We start from the raw sequence: 19,961 nt of genomic DNA, 5'->3' as shown, positions 1-19,961 counted from the left end.
TAATGGTTACAGAATGTTTGATTGCTGGTTATTTTTTCCAACTATTGTATTTTAATTTTAATCTTTATTTGAACTGTATCTCAGAGAAAACTATATTGATAAATAATATTTCTATTGATCAAAGAATCATAATCACTGAATTCTTTCACAGAATTAATATACGAGTCTTTGATACTTACAATTTTCATCTCCAGCCTCTCTTGTCTTTTCTTGAGAGTTGCAATTTGGAATACATAGAATGTCTTATTTACATCTACAGTCTGCAGAGAAAGGAAAAACAAAGGAACAATATAATGTTTGTTGTGTCTTGATTCTCACATGTGATGGATGACAACATCACAAGTTACAAAATCTTCAAAGCCTGAGAAGTTTCACAGGGGTAATTTTCTTTCCAAGCATACACTGGGTATATAGTTCAGTGGTTTTGACTGCTGACTTCTTTCTAGGAACTATAGGTTGTGAGTTCAAATCTAATCTGGAAATAACTGAATTTGCATAACATGAGCAAGTAATTACTGATGTCAAATTTCAGTAAAACTGTCTGTTGTTATAATCCATAGGTAGGTATATGATACAGAAATGAGGTATTCTTCTATCACTGCAGTATACTGTAAAACCTTTGGAAGTAACACTTACTTTTTCACCAGCATTTCCAGCAATTCCACTTCCCTGTGCCAAGGCACGAGACATCATCATTTCCTTGGTGGTCATCTTCTTGCCTTTCTTTTCACCGGCAGCTTTCTGTTTTCCCCAAACCTGTACCATCAAGACTCCATTGGCCAGGTAATCCACCAGCTGTGATGTGGCTGGATTGAAACTGAAGTTTTTCTTGTGCTTGAACTCTGGGTTTGAGGTTCCACCAACAACCTTGGTGACAGTGGGGTCTGTGTCCAGATAAACCGAATACTTACAGCAGACATCCTGAAGTTAAAGAAAGAATTAACTTAGTATCTTTGCAACACAATAAACAACAAATTAGAAGATGTATGATATTTTTCAGTCTCCTTTACATGAGCTGGTCAATGGCTGCACATAATTAAATAATTGAATACATATGCTAAGAAAACAAAAATTTGTTTTTCAGCTTGATGCATTAACGAACACCCAATGGGAGTGACATCTGCGATACCAATTTCTCAACTTTTCAATTCATCAGTTGCCCATGTCTTTCATCAAATCTGCACTACAGACATATTATCAACAGGATAAACTCAAACTTCTTCAAATATGACTTAATTTCAATTTGCTATTGAAATATTGACAGATATAGATTGAAGAAAGAAAGCTTTGCAACATAGTGGTGTTTGATCAGAAAAGCCTTTATAATTCACAGAACAGTGTAAACAACATGCACCTTTTGGTTGTGTTGAATTCATTGAAGGATGATGTCAAAGACATTCAATGGTTTGAACATATGCAAGAATAAGATGCATTTTGCTGATCACTTCCACAGTCAGACTTTCATAGTGAGAGCATTGTACAGAACTAAAGTCATATCTACATGATTATTTCCACACATGGTAAGTTTGCTTACAGTATATTTGTTTGGTAATCCCCTGGCTGCGTGGATCTTGATATTAAAGCTGACATGACCACCAACCAATTCTTTAGGATCTTCCACAAAGACATCATCAGCCTCAGTGATTTCTTTACCCTTGGCATTACATGGAACAGCCTCTACTTCCAATATTCCCAGTTCTTTTCCTTTGTAGTCTGTGATTTCCATGGATTCCTTCAGATCAATCTGCAATTTTTAAAGAATGGGCGTTTAACATCAGCTACCGTATTGTACATCTAACTTAATTTTCTCACAATAAATCGATTCAAATTGTAGGGTATCGGAAATACTGTGCCCCTATGTATTCATATTCATGCAAATTTGAATTTCACACAAGATGCAGTTTTACTAGTATCAGAGCAGAGCTCTCTCACCTGTAAGTCTCTAGTATTGTGTACAGAACAGATTTGTAAATGTACAGTTTCACATTAAAATTGACATTTCTTGAAACCTTGCAGTTGTACAATGAAATGTCTACCAATTTGTTTGGCAATATTGTAACTTTATGTTTGAAATTTCACAAATATTACAAACAGCTGAGTTTATTGCCAACTCAATAAAAAATCATACATTTCCCTGCTAATATATTATTGAAGAATTTGTGTTTGAAGGTACCACTAGTATGAGGATGCAGTGGACAATCAGAATATTGTCTTTCATAAACACAATGATTTTTCTGTAAATTCACAGTTACTAGTTGACTTAGAATTATCAAGACCAACATACCAGATATGCAAGACTCTGCAGGTAGACATTACAGCTACCAATCTGGACTTCAAGATCTGCGGGCTCCGTAAATGGATCTTTCTCCTGAAATCACAAATCAAAACACCAACAGTTAGTCAATGGATGCCTTTAAAAAATCAGAGAAACATACTGCCATCTGTAAAACATACATCTGAAGCAGTGCTTCAAAATAGGGAGATAAAAAATATGTCTCCATTTTAAATGATTTAACAAACCGCATTAAATATTCAATGTAAAAAACAATAAAATGTGGTCTCAATGTAGTGTTAGTTTAATCCGTAACATATTTGATGTGTGCCTTTTACTGTCAATAAGATACTGAATGACATGTTTTGAGAAATTACAATTAACATGCTGTTGGAAAGGCTTTAAATTGAAATTTCAAAATGTCAACAATTCTTCAGTATGCACAAAATCTCTTTTCACCCAGTAATTGTTACACAAAGTTTCCATGATCAATTCCTTAGCTGAAAAACTCTGTTGCAAAGCCACAAGATTTACTAATGACATCATCCTACTTACATCCGGTAATTGCCAATCTTCCCCTTCCTGGTAATTCTGATACATTTCTTGCATCATGTACTTCCTGCGGAAAAATTTATCCCTTGGCCATATGTACTCAAGTCCATTGTCAAGGTTACGCATCTTGACACACACCTGTCATATGAAAAGAAATAAACTAATCATGATCTATTACTGTAGTAAGAGGACTAACGCACTAATGTGCATGTAATTGTTTGATTAAAACATTTTTTCAAAATGTCAGAAAATTCAAACCATTTGTGTAGAAATGATGAATTTTGTTCCCCAGATTCATTATTATACATCTCCAAATGCTATTTTTGAAATATCATATCATATGCAATTATGATTATATTCTGTACAAATTTTGGAGAGATTCTTTACAGTGTAAGTAACATATGTAAGTAGTGATCCTGCACTTGCTTGGGAAACACCTATATCAATAAATTGCTGTATTGAAAATTGTTTTTCAAGCCAACAGTTGCAAAATGAAAATAATTTGACTGATCAGTTAAAAACCCCTCAAAGGGACAGTTTTAGTTTGCAATTCTAAAGAGAGTACCTATGCATGTGATGTTGAGAAGAGTTGATAGATGCATACAACATAAACACTATCATTCCAACTAGACCTAACTGTATTTCATACCTCAGTTCTTCCAGACGTCATGCCCCTTGCCTTTGGTGAAATCACAACAATTTCAAATTTGACTTTCTTGTCTAGTTCTTCACTGATGGCATTGGCTTCCTCTACAGCTGGTAACATATCCACAAGATCTTCTTGTAACAAAAGATCCTCTGAAAATTGATAATGCACAGTAGTTGTTGTGATTTTTTTTCTTTTCATTTTGGACTTTCTGATAATCCATCCAGTCCAATACAATCATCAAGTATTGTCAAGTAATTTAATTTTTATTTCCAGGTATTTTTTTTTCCCACCTGATATGAGTTGTTTATAACATGTTTTGTGTGGATGGTGATGATTGCAAGGTTGAGTCAATAGAATTGGACAATGTACCCTGGTTTTGTTTTAAAGATGGGGGGAAGTGATAGCTTGTGATTTATTTGTACTTGGTGGCTTTGCTTTTGAGCAATAATCTGAGAAGGGAAGTTGTTGCGTCACTGATGGTTGAGGGATTGAAGTTTTTGTCAATTATGTAGAGTTAATGAAAGTTGAGAACATTGGCAAGTAAATGTATTAGACAGGGTTTTGATTGGTGGGCTTGGTAGAGTTAATTTATATATGGCCTAATTTATAGAGCAGTAGAAATGTTTGTTATCTACTGGGGAGAGGGTTGAGGAAGACACCTGGCAGACAAAATAATCGTGTGATCTGATTATGAATCTTGACAGGCTTACCATTGGATTTCTTGTCTGTACTCATATCAAAGCCACTGTTTTGTGCAATTTCTTCCTGGGCCATTTCATAGGTGACTACCTTGGGATAAGCATTGGGACTTGCTTGTGCTTGTTTTGGATGAACAAACACATAGAGATGGTTTGAACCAAACATCACTCTACGTTGTGAGAAAAAGATAAAAATTTGTTACAAGTTAAGTTAATGTTAGGTATGGTATTATCATCACATCCTTGGAAGCTAGAGGTGATATGATAGCTGATGAATATTCAGTTTACTCATGAAAATCCCTGTGTTTTTGATCTGATAGAAATAGGAAATACAAAACTTTGCAAAGGCATGTGGCTCTCTACGCAATAAATGGAATCTGGAAAGATATCAAAACTGTACTCTGCTGCAAGGAGAGAAATCAAATATAGTTCATGTAAACAACAGAAAGACAATAATGTTTCAGTACAATCTTACCTGTCATGGTGATCAAGTTTTTCCTTTCCAGATACTGGTTCACCATTAACCAAGAGTTTAGCATCCAAAGCTGACCTCTCTATGAAGTAATTTTCTCCTTCCGTTGTAATGATAGCGTGACTTTTCTGTATGCTGTGTGAGAAAAATAACAATGTTATTAATAATGATACCATTATAGCATGGATTGCCTTCTCCATCCTGCATCACAAAATGTGGATAAAACCAAGGCTTTGAAGATGATAAGACTGCACTAGTCTATGGTTCAGAAAAAGGTACTAATTATTTAAAATGTACAAAGGTGTACCTCTATAAGCAAGCTCCTACTGTTAGTTATTGTGCATTGTACAAAAATGTGTCTATCACCCTTATACCATTTAAAACAGTGCATCTCAAAAATCTGACCTTTTGAGATAGTTCTTGCATGGAAAAGCATTTGTGATTTTGACATGATTTAATTTATCTGTGATCAGATAATTTCAATTAGATAATTGGTGACGCGTAACATTTCAACAGAGACGCTTACACACATGACCATAAAGATTGTATAAGACTAATGAATGTTGTTGCAATAAAAATCTCAAGTAAATCTATTTACAAGTAATGTAGGACACTTACTTCAAACCACTCAACACTATATCAGCTGGTGGATCTGCTTTGTTGTTTCCTATTTTGTATGTGCCTGGTTTTAGAAGATGTGTGATCATTCCAGATAGCTGTGGGTCAACATTTAAGTTGTACAGGTGAGGTGTCGTCTTCTTCTCATTCTTCTTAGCCAACTCTGCTTGGTCCTGTTGTGCTGCAGCTTGCTACAAATCAGTGATTGTTATGAAGTCAACATTAATTTTGTGTGAGCTATGTATGGAAGACACAGGGATTAAAGGATTCAAATTCGTTCGGTGACAATATTTTGACCATATCTATATTTATATGTGAATGTGCCACTAAACCAGTTGTAAAATATGCATGCAATATCATAATACAGTAGCAGCAATGACTATTAAATGTTTGTTAATTCTATTTGTAGGTTAATAGCTGTCTTTGAGTACAGAGTACTGGAACATGTATCATTTTCTGTGGGCTGTATATCTTGACATTACACTGAAATAGCTACCAACACCTATTACTTCTGTGGGCTGTATATCTTTACATTACACTGAAAAGCTCACACCTATCATTTTCTGTGGGCTGTATATCTTGACATTACACTGAAATAGCTAACACCTATCATTTCTGTGGGCTGTATATCTTGACATTACACTGAAATAGCTAACACCTATCATTTCTGTGGGCTGTATATCTTGACATTACACTGAAATAGCTATCACCTATCATTTCTGTGGGCTGTATATCTTGACATTACACTGAAATAGCTAACACCTATCATTTCTGTGGGCTGTATATCTTGACATTACACTGAAATAGCTAACACCTATCATTTCTGTGGGCTGTATATGTATATGTTTACATTACACTGAAAAGCTAACACCAAGGGAATCTGTTCAGTCTCTGGCATTTGATCCTGTGTTAAGATCAAAACTGTGATTGGATTCTTGAGACAAACAGCATAAATTTCTTTATCACCTATAATCTTCTGAATACAACTTTTTTTTGCATCTCATCATAATCATAATATTGGATCCTTGACATGTTTGAGTCTACTTCGTATTTGGATTGCATTTACCTTTATTAGGTCATGTCTTTCATCATTGGGGTCATCTTAGAGTACATGGCTGAATATATTTTGTAACTACAGTATCTACATCTCACTAGCACACAAAACTTGCATATGATAAAGCATGCCAAGTCATCTTGGGTATTGTTGCCTCTCTATCCATCATAAGAAGCAGAATGTATCATGTACAGACTTGCAATACACAGTGAACAAATTTCATTCTGTGCAATCACAATAGATTTATGGAAGTCTACATTTATTTATCTTGGAAATGGATGCAGTGGAAAAAAAAATTGTGTTTCAGATAACATGCCTCTGAAAATTAGGGTAGGCAAATCGATAAAAATTTATTTTTGATTTTTATTTTGATTAGCTGAGACCAAGGTCACTCCACAGAGTGGCCATGCTGACTCATAAATTATGGTGAAATTTAGAGAATTTACTCAACTTTTTTTGAAAATTGGAAAAAATTTCTAGGGTTGGCAGGTTTTTCTGGAGTAAGTTGGGTTTAATATCCGAAATCCACATATTTTTTTATTTGGCCTAATAAATACCTGAGCCTCTCGTAGTTTTTCTTCCCAGGATTGTCTCATTAATTCCATTTCTTTCTGATTCTCTTCCAAAGTGGCCTGCATTTCAGCTTCTAACTCCTTCCTCAATGCTTCCTTCTCTGTGAATGAATGAAAAGAACACATACGGATGATACACCATGGACAAAACACTGTAGGTTTGTAACAGTGGCTGTTACTGGTAGCTTATAGTCTGTTAAATTTTCATTTATACAATCAGAACAGAGATGTTAGAGAATACTTAGGTGGAACAGTCAAGTTCAACAGTACAGACTTGTTATTCTACCTTATTCACCTATCCATTACAGTGCATTTCTAAACCCCTGTCAATCTTGAGTTTGTACATTCTGACCCAAAAGCATATGAACTCAACCAAGTGGAATCGGTGAATGGGAAAAACTGTTGCGTTTGATTCTTCCACCACTTGACTGTGGTTCATTTCCCTTTTACATGTAGAATTATTAAATAGCTATCCTAAGAGGTTATCAAAATGTTGCTATATTTACTTATACACACTAGATGCCTGTGATCACTCAAACTGTGTAATTGAAGGGAGTAAAATATAGAGTTTCAGCCGGTTTAGGGTCAACATACACTACGTAAATAACATTATGAACCCACTTCAACAATACATTACAAAGGCAAGAAATTTTCAAGACATATTAAGGGCAGACATCTGCACTTTTGAACTCATCAGCCTCTCTTCCTGTAATATGCAGGTACTTGGAAATAATACTGGAAGCATTAGGAAAATAAAATACCTTCTTCAGACATTTCAGCCTGATCTTCATCGGCTGCAAGGTCATTAAGAGAAACTTTTCCACCAGATGCCATTAGTTTCTTTAATTTTTCATTTTCTTCCTGCAGTTCTCTGATCAATTTCTCTGTTGGATCTTCATTTACCACGGCTTGTGTTTTGATTTGTTTGGCACGGTCAGCTGTGTGTCATGGAGGAGATAAAAAGTCAGGTTAAAATGTCTTCTTTCATCCTTCAATTTATATGATTATAATGCATTACTTCTGAATGATGACATTAGCTTCAAAGAGTGCATCAACATTGTGCCAACACACTATCACTGGTACTTGAAAATCTCATACATCTTATATGTGTATTATAATTTACTTGTATGGAATGATATACAGCATTTATAGTACTTGCAATAAGTGCACTGTAAGGTCTCAAATAAATGACACTATAGAAAACATTAAAGGCCAGGGACTTCATCCCAGGGATCAAGTTTGTTTTAGTCTTTAAGAGGATTATGGAGTGTCAAAGCCTTTTGTTTTCCATTGAAATTGTAATCTAATAAGTAGATTTCCCTGCGAGACAATCTCTGACGCCGGCACAAAACATTCACATTTGTATATTTTAAATGTCCTACAATATATTATGACTGCTTGTCCTTTATATGCAATTATTTGACACATACCATTTAAACTGAAATGCATTTCTCATTCAGATTTTGTTTTTATAAGAAAATATGGTACATTTGAGCTTGACTTTCCAAAAATGTTTCATTTTGCTCTATAGTCCTTTACAGAATTGAATTAGGTTTCTGTGAAAATCGTCTTTCAAGGCAAACATCCAACAGTGCTGTAAACACAGAACGGAGAGTGGACAAATAACTTACCATATCTGAGTGTAGAAAGTGTTTCATCATAGTTGATATCAGCTGGACTTAATGCAGCTATCATGATAGTTTTGCTGTTGCCACCCAAAGCATTCTTCAATAGTTTTGTCAATACTGAATCACGGAAAGGCACTGCAATCAACCAAGGCAAAGAGACATGTATTAGAGACAAATCTATCAAATAAATCAGCTTTTCAAAGTTTGAAACTTTACAAACAAACACAACTTGCGAAGCATAATCCATCAACTTGGGAAAAAATTGCATTTTCTTTAAGGGATACCGATACAAAATTTACAAAGGCCACAAGGATGGTAAACTGACAAACAAGCAGTGTCTATGAACTTTAAAAAAAACATTTCTGAACAAGTAAGAACTAAATAGTTTTTCATGTATGAAGATTTTTCAGTTTTCAGCACATTGTCATTTCATAAATAATTTGCTGTTGAAAGATGTCCAAAATGACAATATAAGAAAATACTTGTGTTCTTTAATACATCAAATTTATAGAAATACCATGGATACATTGTAACATCTTTAGATATGCATACTGGATATTGGCGAGAATGATTTGATTGGAATAACAGTTTGTTTTGAAAAGAATTGTTTTAATTTTGTTAAAGAAATCCTATTGTTTATCTTTTAAAACAAATATTTCAGTACTTACCTCTGACATTTTTACCCTGAGCTTTATCAGCCAATGCTGCAATACAATTACCAAGACTTGACAGTGACTGATTGATTGCAGCGCCCTCTTTCAGTCTATCCCCTGTAGCACCTGTACTTTCAGCTCTTTCACTACCAGCCAAATCAACCAGGTTTACTATAGCACTCTTGGCGGTTTCTGCACCAGCATCATTTTTGAATTTCTGTGTAAACGTTATGCCAACAATGGTATGGGCACGACTATAATGAACAAGAAAAGAATTGTTTATTTAATATTTTCCATCATAATCATGAATAAAATACTGAATTCAACCTTAGAATGAATTCTGAGAACTTACTCTATACAGAGTTGCATCTCATTGTAGTATTAAGTGTCTATTACTAGGATCTCTTCTCCTGCATTTTTGTGAAACTTGGTTATAAAATGCTTTCTAAAGTAAGTACTTTGCAAAACTTTTAGTCTTTAATATCTATTCCAGCTCATATAGCCTTGTTTTTAGTGTAGAACTAAGATGTTTTGAACCCCTGAATAATCTACATTAAATAGTGTAAGTGAGGAACATTTGTTGTGAGCACTCTTCTCTATGGTGTGATTTATTTATACAAATAATATTTATTTCTTAAAAAAAACGCCTTCCATGTAAAAAGACATCTCAAGGCACCTTACATTTCAGTTATAAAAACAGAGTAAAGGAATATACTTAAAAATCAAACATTGTCAAGCAACTGTCTATAAAAAGGTAAGTTTTCAAATGAGACTTAAAAGTCATTAAAATTATCAACACATCAGAGTTTAGGTGGCAACCTGTTCCACAGCCATGGAGCACATACTGATACAGAAAATGACCAATCTCTATAAAACACAGTGTTAGTGATGGGCTGGTGTAAACTGATCGCTGCACCTTTAACAATTGACCAAAAAGTGTGTCCTGGATTATGAACGCATAGAAGCTCCTTTATGCATCTTGGCACCATGTCGTTTTCATGTATATTTATGCAAACTTATGATGCAAATACACTGATTTGTTTGACATTGGGGAGGGGGGGGGGGAGAAGAAATGGTAACATGCTGCTTCAGGTTTTACAATCATTTGATTTTTGATTGTCCTCAGGCTGATGATATTAGCTTTAGTCTGATGAATACGTGACAGATCTGGTAAAGTCAAAGAACCCTCGTTTTGTTCTTGTTTTCATCCATGTCATGCACAAAGCATTAGCTCTTTGATGTGTCTGTATGTGTAACAGAAATAATGTATGGAGGTCCAGACTAATAAAAATGTTAGAATGAAACAAAGAAAGTAATCTTAGAAATGTCAGGTTTACCTGCTTGTAGCATTCATGTTGGTGGCAGCCACAGTCCTGTTTCTAGTTCCTTCATCCATTCTGTTCTCTATTTCTTTGTAGCTGTTCACAGGGATGGTTTGCAAACCCTCAACTGTATTGTAAAGTATAAAACTTTAGTTATTAAATATTTTATTTTCATGACACATTGTTAATATACACAACTGTTACATTCCTGACAGGGATTAAAAGAATTGTTGTTGATTGATTCTTAACAGATCATGAAAATCCTAAAACAAGCAAATTATCATAATTTGATAAACAGATAATGAAAATTCAAACTGTGAGTAAAATTGGGATCAATCCCTCCATCCATCTATCTATCTATCTATCTATCTGTCTGTGTGTGTGTGTGTGTGTGTGTGTGTGTGTGTGTGTGTGTGTGTGTGTGTGTGTGTGTACGTATTTTCACAGCTTTATAAAAATTAACCAGAGAGAAAACTAGCTACCTATTGAGCAAATTTACTGACAATATGAAGCCAACATGAAGCCCTCTGGTTCGTAAGTATAAAAAAAACTTGTTTCCAAATTCAAAATGAAGTCAGAAAGCAAATCTGGCATCACTAGCTTGATAGGTAGCAATGTACCATGAATTGACTTACACTGCTATTATCATCCTATCTTTAAATATGTGAATTGAAAAGTTAATTTTGACCAATAACAAATACCATGAACAGTAATGGAGGCTAACCATTTTGAATATTACATGCTCAGATATTTAATTAATATGTACTTTCTTCATCCAATAATTGCACACTGACCCTAGATTTCACTGTTAATTATGTAGTCCTGAGCACAGACTAATGATTTCATAAACAAAGTTTAAACAAAAGTTGAAAATTTTTAATATTTGAAGTATGTAGTACGATAATGTTACAAACAGATATAGTGATAACCAATAGGAAACACTGACAGAAGCTGCTTACCATAAAAGCCTTTCTTTGGATGCTGGCGGACTTTTAATCCTCCTTTCTTATTGGAAGCTGGATTAAGTAAATCTCTGACCTGTTCATTGTAGATTTCCAACATACTGAAGGTAACCTCAAATTCAATTTTAACACCTTCACCTTTCTTCTTGTCTATTCCAACAAATATCTCTTCACAAAAGATTGGTACAACACCTAAGATTAAACAAATATGTATAAACAACTGTTTAAATTGTAATTTTAAACAGGCATTCTAAAGTATACATCACCATGTCATATTTAATGAATCATGTCAAATTAAGTTTAAATTATATATGATATTTTTGTAATCATGTCAACTGCCATGTACTGTAAAAATGTGAACATTCATGGATATCATATAAATTAGAGTCTACTTTAATAATCTGATTTAACTTCCATCGAGTCAAATCATGTGAAATCTGTATTGCTGTGTCATCAACATTATGATCACAAAGTGTCACTAATATTTTTCCAATTGATTAATTTCCATCTATTAAAGTAAGGCCATATCACACAGCAAACAATAGAAGTAAGGCTACATCACAGCAAACGATAGAGGTCTGGCTAGATGATCACAAAGTAAATAATAGATAAGTCTTAAAATGGGCTATAAAATGGTTTAATAAAGTCTACAGAACCACTTTGAACAATATTGATGGATTACAAAATCTATTTTACCTTCTGTGTACAGGCAATTTGTTGAAAAAAGAGTGGACCGGACCAGCTGAATTAATTTCAAACAAGCACTTATTTTCTGTCAATCCTGATATCACAATAATATATAGATTTTGAAATTTCAGTAAACCATGGAACACTTTGCATACAGATACAATACTGAAAGTTACAATTAAGAATATATCAGTTACATAGAAATCTGGAGTATCTATAGGCTTATAAATGTAATCCTATCATCTTTTTAACACATAGTTTCATGTGGAATAAAGTTACATGACTGTTACATTTGGATGTTTTGCAAGCACAGACTTGACATACATGCAACCTATATGGAAACTCATGTGATAAAAGTAAAATGAAGTGACATGGTACATGAAGTATCTTTCACTTGAATGTTGCATTATGCCTTGCTTAGCAAGCTAGAATAGGCTTGCTGAAGTTTAACTACCTGTAGCGAGCAAAATTAAACTAACCTTTGTTTGGTCCATATCCAACAATGGAATATGATTTTCCAGAGCCTGTCTGTCCATAGGCAAACAAAGAACAGTTGTATCCAGTCCATGCATTCTCTAGAATACCCTTTCCAAGGTCATCGAATAACATTTTCTGGAATGGAAAAAAGTATTTTGTTTTGGTTCAAATTTTGACTTTGAGCTCTGGTACAAAAAGCTTCGATTACCTTTTCTAAATCATATAATTTTACCAGGGGATGTGAAACTTTACTGATATCTCAAAAAATGAATATTTTTACCTCAATTTAGGCAAGAGACTGCCTGATCCTAACTTTAGTTAATCAATTATTTTGTTTTTATTGTGAATTTACTTTCTCTGTGATTTTATAGTATTAATACATTAAGGTAGTACGCACATTGAAAGTGAACTTATGCTGAAACTTTCCTTACAGAATCTTTCAACCATTTTCTTTTAAAATCAATAATGAAAATTGGGGGTCACCATGCAATTTTGGTACTGGAGAAACAAATAATCCAAGATTTATCAATATTTAAAATTCAAAATGGCCACCATTCCTGTGTTAACTCTATAGAGAAAAAAACAATAAAATTTTCAAATGTCAAAAAACTAAGCGGTGAAAAATTTTCTCACACAAAGAGCTTTAAAATGAACCACAACAAGTGATACATCAGAAAAGAATTGTAAAAGTTTGAGAGTCCAAATATCTGTCACTGAGGCATGTTCTACCTTAAAAAACCCAAAATTGAACAAACTGGTGGTGTCTGATTCCGCTGAACAAGTATTGTCATATTCCTAATGACATTCCAACAGGAAGTTAAACGTATTTCAACGAGTTAGAACGTATACCAAGGCTTTAACATTCATAACAAATACAATTCCTGCTCACCTCTATGGCTGAAATGGTTGATTCCTTACCTGATCTGCATACTTTGGGTGTGTTGGTGTCAGGTAACCATCAGCTGCTTCTTTATAACTGTCATGTGACCAGTAACTAAAGTCAAATGTAAATTTTCTGGGTTCTTCATTAGGTTGTTCTGGGTCTTGAATGGTTGTGGTGTTGCCATTCATCCCAATGATCAGCTTGGCATTTCTAGCTTTCTCACGGGAATTGTGAGCACAGTTAAGGAAAAAATGTGTTGGCTCTACATGGAATAAATAACAGGCATTGTCTAGAGCTACTCGGTGGAAATTTATACCAATCTCCTTGTCCTCATTTACATGTAAAAGGAAATAAATGGTGTACATTTAAAACCTGCTAGAACAACAGTTGGCCCTTTCCATAACTAAGACATGCATGGACAACCCAAGTCATTGCATTTGACCTCAATCTTCCTTCCCTGAATGAAAATTTGCAGATCTGACAAAGTAATTATAATCTGACCCTCCCCAACACATAATAAATTGATGTAATTGGGTGTTAGAAGTTTAAATTGCTGGCAGGTTTTGCGCACCAAATATTTGGAAGTAAAATCTGAGCAGTGACTGAGTGCAACAGTCTTACAGTTCTGTCTCCTGTCTTTAAATATATTGAGAATAGATAAAATACTGTAATCTCATTGGCTTTAATACACACATGACATGTAAATCTTGATATTTCTAATTCTAATGAAATTGGTGGAGCAAAGCTATAAGTAAACAAGTCATCGTTGATGACACAGTCCCCACTTGTTAATGGGTATTTTGATTACAGGTCCTCAGAGAGGATAGAGTCCTCTTCATTAGGTCTGTGATAAAAAATACTTTTGAATGAATTCGCTTGATACCTGTCTGAGTTATGGTTCAGGACATGAAAAAATTGTAACAAAATGGTCGCACAGTGGCCATATTGGATCGCATCACAAAACAAATTGATGTGCATAGCTATGACATTGGTCGATGTCCTTGTACCAACTTTGAATAAAATTGGTCGAAACATGCGGATATGCCTGAGAAATGGCTCTGTACATGAAAAAATCGTAATAAAATGGCCGCCTGGCGGCCATATTGGATCGTATAACAAAACAGATTGACGTGCATATGTATGACATAGGTCAATGTCCTTGTACCAACTTTGAATAAAATCGGTTGAGATATGCCTGAGTTATGGCTCTGTACATGAAAAAATCGTAATAAAATGGCCGCCTGCGGCCATTTTGGATCGTATCACAAAACAAATTGCCGTGCACAGCTATGACATTTGTCAATAAGCTGTACCAACTTTGAATAAAATCGGTTGAAACGTGCCTGAGTAATAGCTCTGTACATGAAAAAATCGTAATAAAATGGCCGCCTGGCGGCCATATTGGATCGTATCACAAAACAAATTGACGTGCATATCTATGACATTGATCAATGTCCTTGTACCAACTCTGAATAAAATCGGTCAAAACATGCCTGAGTAATGGCTCTGTACATGAAAAAATCGTAATAAAATGGCCGCCTGGCGGCCATATTGGATCGTATCACAAAACAAATTGATGTGCACATCTATGACATTGGTCAATGTCCTTGTACCAACTTTGAATAAAATCGGTTGAAACATGCCTGAGTTATGGCTCTGTACATGAATAATCGTAATAAAATGGCCGCCTGGCGGCCATATTGGATCGTATCACAAAACAAATTGATGTGCATATCTATGACATTGGTCAATGTCCTTGTACCAACTTTGAATAAAATCGGTTGGAACATGCCTGAGTTATGGCTCTGTACATGAAAAATCGTAATAAAATGGCCGCCTGGCGGCCATATTGAATCGTATCACAAAACAAATTGACGTGCATCTGTATGACATATGAAGTAATCCTTGTACCAAGTTTGAATGAAATCGCTCCAGGCATCTCAGAGATATCTGCGTGAACGGACGGACGCACGGACGCACGCACGGACGCACGCACGCACGGACATGACCAAACCTATAAGTCCCCCCGGACGGTGTCCGTGGGACTAAAAAGGTCAAGTCATTGAAAAATAAAGTAATGTCAGCCTTGTCAGTCTGAGCCAGTGCATTCTCTTGCTTGAAAATAAAAATATTAGCACGGCTACCTTTTTTTGTGGCAATTAGAGCTATAAATGCGATATTATGGTATGAAATACCATTGTACAGGATTCAGCTGGCGGCTCCAAAGTGCTATGCTCTATTATGCAATGTAATGCATAAAACTATACCAGCTTGAACTCACAATCATTTGATTATGACCACTGACTCAGTGATTGGTCACATGACACAGAACCAAATCCCTTTGTTCTATGGACAAACCAAATGAACCATTTATCAACATCAGGTTGGCATTTTCCAGGAAATCCAAGGGATATCACAACATTTTCAGGTTACCAAGATACATGTAGTTAAAACGTAGATATATTTATGATCAACACAAGTAGTTTATTTCAAGTACCCTGATTGGTGAAATAACCAAACTACTGCTTAGTATTATATATAGTACCGGTAATTACCAAACCTACTAAACTTACCATCAAAAGAATGTCATTAGTACAGTACATAGTAATTGGCCAGCTATGTAGAAATCATGTTTTAAAAGCAGGTTTGTGATATTATATTCAGAAAATGATAAAATTACCGATACTTTCAAGGTTAATTGAACAAAAGCATGACTTATAATAATGCTGCTGGTGCCTGTATCTATGTATTTTAGTAATGACTAATGATCATCAGATGGTAACGCTATGTGGAAAAGATAGCGTTCAACTGTCTGACATTACGAATACTATGTTTCACAGCTTTCAGTCTCACATTAGGAAATCAGTCAATCATGTTTTTGGATTTTTTCATTCTTTAGATATTCTATTATAGGCGCTTTAAATAAAATTCTTTGTTTGACGTCTGTGTGCTGATAGGTTTTCAGAGAAAATTATGAAAACAAACACAACATTAACACTATTACACATAAAAATGTTATTTTTCTAAAAGAAAACAAATTAAACGAGCTTATGTTAATATACTTGTGTTTTTTTGTCTGTGTTTGTTTTCTTCCCTGGCTGGCTGGTAGGTTTTTCAAAAATCCAAAGAATTTTCTTAATGTGGCCTTATATTGCAGTATCACCACTGCTGTTGTATGACTTTCCAATTTGATGTACATTATTATTATGATGAATTTCACTTTGAACAGATCTCAGCACAGCCGCAAAAAACTCTTTGTTTAGGGAAGCGGTGTGTTTGCAGCTTCAGGCCACACGGAACACCATGGCATTTGGTAAATGGTATAAAAAAATATCAAACATTAAATGAATATGGGAATATGGGAAATAAAAAAAGTAATGAATGTTATAAGCAAAAGCACTTGTGCAATACCTGCCAATTTGATATTATCATTTTATCATACCAGGTAGATGTTGATTCCCAATATTCATCTGTGAACGTCTCTTGGGCCATAACAACAAAATGACATTTCCAAACATTCATACTGACGCTAACTGATCGATAATTCATAGTTTTATGAAGTGTCATATCCTTTTCAATTTATATCAACAAAATTGCAACATTTAAGTAATATGGAAAGTTAAAGTCTCCAAATCCACAGTATGTTTATGATGAGATCAATCTAAAAACATTGAGGACGACATAACTATTGTTAATTAACTATAGTTATATTGTCCTACATGTTTTTGGATTAATTGTTGTGACCAAATTCAAAAGGAAAAAATAACAAAGTGAAGAGTGAAGTTTGATTTCTTTGTGAAAGACCGAGTCCTTTATACCTGTACCTGATGTGTTTCATAATCGCATCCTATCTGTTACTTAAGTTTCATGCATCCTGCAATCTTCAATCTTCTGTCTGAAGATTGCAGGATGCATGAAACTTAAGTAACAGATATTACTTTTACACTTGAAGTGATTTGTGTTAATAATGCTCTGCTTTAGCATCGAGCACTGTAATTTCCCACAAGGACATTTGTATGTATATATATATATATATATATATATATATATATATATATATATATATATATAATATATATATATATATATATTATATATATATATATATATATATTATATATATATATGTGTGTGTATATATATAATATATATATATATAATATGAAGTTTGTAAGTATTGCATATATATGTATTGCATATATATACATATATACATACATATAGCTACACACACACATATTTATATGTATATATCGCTGTCTTAAAGGTATACATTTGTATACATATGTGTGTGTATGTATATATATATATATATATATATATATATATATATATATATATATATATATATATATATATATATATATATATATATATATATATATATATATATATATCTGAATTAAAGTATAATTTGTTTGTTGTGAAGAATTACTGCTGACATGTAACAGGTGTGAGCAAGGACATTTAGGTGACATGTGAATGATGTCGGTTCCCAGACACTTTGCACCAAAAGCACTTCGCACTATACAATCTCGTCCCATACTATTTTGCGCCAAAACAACCTCGTACCAAAACCTCTTCGCCCCAGGAGTCATGTCGCCCCAACACCATTTCGCCCCCAAAACAATGCCACTTCGCCCCAAACTATCGCCAACCGGTAAAACTGAAAATAATCAACCACTGCCATTGAAGTTTTAATCACCTTTCCATCATATCAGGACTGAAGTCTTGAACAGTTAAAGGTGTACACATTCTGACAAAACGACATCACGCTATTCAGCGCAAGACACCTGAGATACATTATTTTTTTAGGACAAGTGGGTAGTCGGCCTATTATGATGGTACTACTTAGGGCAAAGTGGTTTTAGTACGAGGTGGTACTTGGGGCGAAGTGGTGTGGGACGAGGTAGTACTTGGGACGAGGTGGATTTGGTACGAAATGGTTTTGAGACGAAGTTGTGCGGGGTGACCTGGTTCTGGTGCTAAGTGATGATGACTTAGTCTCTCTCCCTAATGATGACTTAGTCTCAGTGACATGAGGTAATTGTATTTCTCATCTGGAGCTGACTCTAGTTACCTACAACCTTAAAGAGGCTGTTCAAGCTTGTACCAACATAGCTGCAGTACAGTAGCTCGAGGTTTTGCCTGGGTTGCCGTCCGACTCAAATACCCAGGCAAAGCCTCGAGCTACAGTACTGCAGCTAGTACCAACAGTGATTCAGTCTCTTAGAGTGGGTGAAGAAAACAAACTTTAACAAATTATCAAAAACTTGAATATCCACAAAATCATACTTGATGTATGACCAGCTGCTACAATCGTCTACCGTAGACCTGGCCCTGCGTACGATGGTGTGTGTTTCGGGCGTTGTAGTACGGCCCTCGTAAATACCGACCACCGATGTGGTGGGAGGCCGTGTAACGCTGGCGAACACACAGCATCGTACGAAGGGTTACAGTGGTCTAGACCGTATACGATGACTTGCATTGTTTTGTATGACTGTAATGCAAAAGGAGGGTACAATAATTTTTTGAAATGCCGTTGTGGCATCAAATTCGAGTCGCACTTGAGTCATGGTCCTCTAGACCAAAGATCTGTGGCCTGTATAGCCTCTAAAAATTATGACAAACGCACAGATATGTAGCATCTAGAATTATATTGTCACATCAGTACAAGTCCAATTGCAATTTCATTTACATCATGGATGTGAAAAATAGATCCCATGCTTACATCCACCTCAGTGTGTTTGCATGAAATTTACGACGCACTCTAGATAGTACGTTCGCATGAATTTTATGACGTACCCCAGATAGGTGCAGAGTCTCCTGCACTACACAACCGGTACATCATCATATTCCCAGATCAGAGCGACTGTTCTTCACCATTGCCGCATAGGATAGAACGAAATCACTTGACGCAGCGGTACCGGCGAGCAGGTCCATGCAAAAAAACCCCAAAAAATGTAGGGGCTAAAGCTCGACGCCAAAGAAATAAAGACGAAAATACTTGCATTGAACGACAAGAAGGATATGAAGGGCCGAACTCGAACGGCAACTTTCACCGCTTCCGCCATCTTTCTTCTCGCCGGTCGACAAAACGCTTACTTGAAATTCTAAAATCCACCCTTGGTAGCAGAAATTACGTATTCACAGCGGATCACAATAGTTCTTCCAAATTTAGAGACTTGTGACGAAAATCAATGGAACGAAATTTACTCTTCCTGGCAATTTGCATGTGTTTGTAATGATATGTTTACGTTTGTCGCTATAGTAACTTTTATTACGTAGCTGAGGAGTCAATAATTCAGACGACGATCCCCTAGCTACAGCGAAGAAACATAAACAGTTGTGACGTCACGAGGCCGAGGGCACTTCAAGCATGTCAACGCTGTGTTACGTCACGCAAGCCACTCTGCAGTATATACGAGTTCGGGCCACATCTTTAGCTGCGTAGTCAGATAG

At 35.1% G+C, this 19,961-nt stretch overlaps 1 protein-coding gene across 2 annotated transcripts in view; it reads right to left on the bottom strand.

The window, feature by feature from the left end:
- LOC139117492 (kinesin-like protein KIF28) overlaps nucleotides 1–19,745 on the bottom strand; it is a 28,371-nt gene extending 8,626 nt beyond the window's left edge. The window contains exons 1-18 of one of the 2 annotated variants that reach the window (XM_070680642.1): nucleotides 19,533–19,745; nucleotides 13,535–13,730; nucleotides 12,619–12,751; nucleotides 11,450–11,644; nucleotides 10,506–10,617; nucleotides 9,184–9,422; nucleotides 8,519–8,650; nucleotides 7,649–7,825; nucleotides 6,873–6,988; nucleotides 5,262–5,452; nucleotides 4,647–4,778; nucleotides 4,184–4,341; nucleotides 3,474–3,622; nucleotides 2,828–2,962; nucleotides 2,285–2,368; nucleotides 1,535–1,744; nucleotides 637–921; nucleotides 180–260 (exon numbers count right to left, since the gene is read on the bottom strand). In XM_070680642.1, coding sequence (XP_070536743.1) covers nucleotides 180–260; nucleotides 637–921; nucleotides 1,535–1,744; nucleotides 2,285–2,368; nucleotides 2,828–2,962; nucleotides 3,474–3,622; nucleotides 4,184–4,341; nucleotides 4,647–4,778; nucleotides 5,262–5,452; nucleotides 6,873–6,988; nucleotides 7,649–7,825; nucleotides 8,519–8,650; nucleotides 9,184–9,422; nucleotides 10,506–10,617; nucleotides 11,450–11,644; nucleotides 12,619–12,751; nucleotides 13,535–13,730; nucleotides 19,533–19,573 — 2,766 coding nt within the window. In that variant the 5' untranslated portion in view covers nucleotides 19,574–19,745. The remainder of the gene's footprint in view (nucleotides 1–179; nucleotides 261–636; nucleotides 922–1,534; nucleotides 1,745–2,284; nucleotides 2,369–2,827; nucleotides 2,963–3,473; nucleotides 3,623–4,183; nucleotides 4,342–4,646; nucleotides 4,779–5,261; nucleotides 5,453–6,872; nucleotides 6,989–7,648; nucleotides 7,826–8,518; nucleotides 8,651–9,183; nucleotides 9,423–10,505; nucleotides 10,618–11,449; nucleotides 11,645–12,618; nucleotides 12,752–13,534; nucleotides 13,731–19,532) is intronic. The other variant, XM_070680643.1, reaches the window with a different exon arrangement.
- Nucleotides 19,746–19,961: the final 216 nt, after the last annotated feature.

This window comes from Ptychodera flava, chromosome 18 (assembly GCF_041260155.1).
Source record: "Ptychodera flava strain L36383 chromosome 18, AS_Pfla_20210202, whole genome shotgun sequence".
Taxonomy (NCBI): Eukaryota; Metazoa; Hemichordata; class Enteropneusta; family Ptychoderidae; genus Ptychodera; species Ptychodera flava.
Note: the sequence above shows the minus strand (reverse complement) of the source record. Positions and strands in the feature narration are given on the sequence as shown.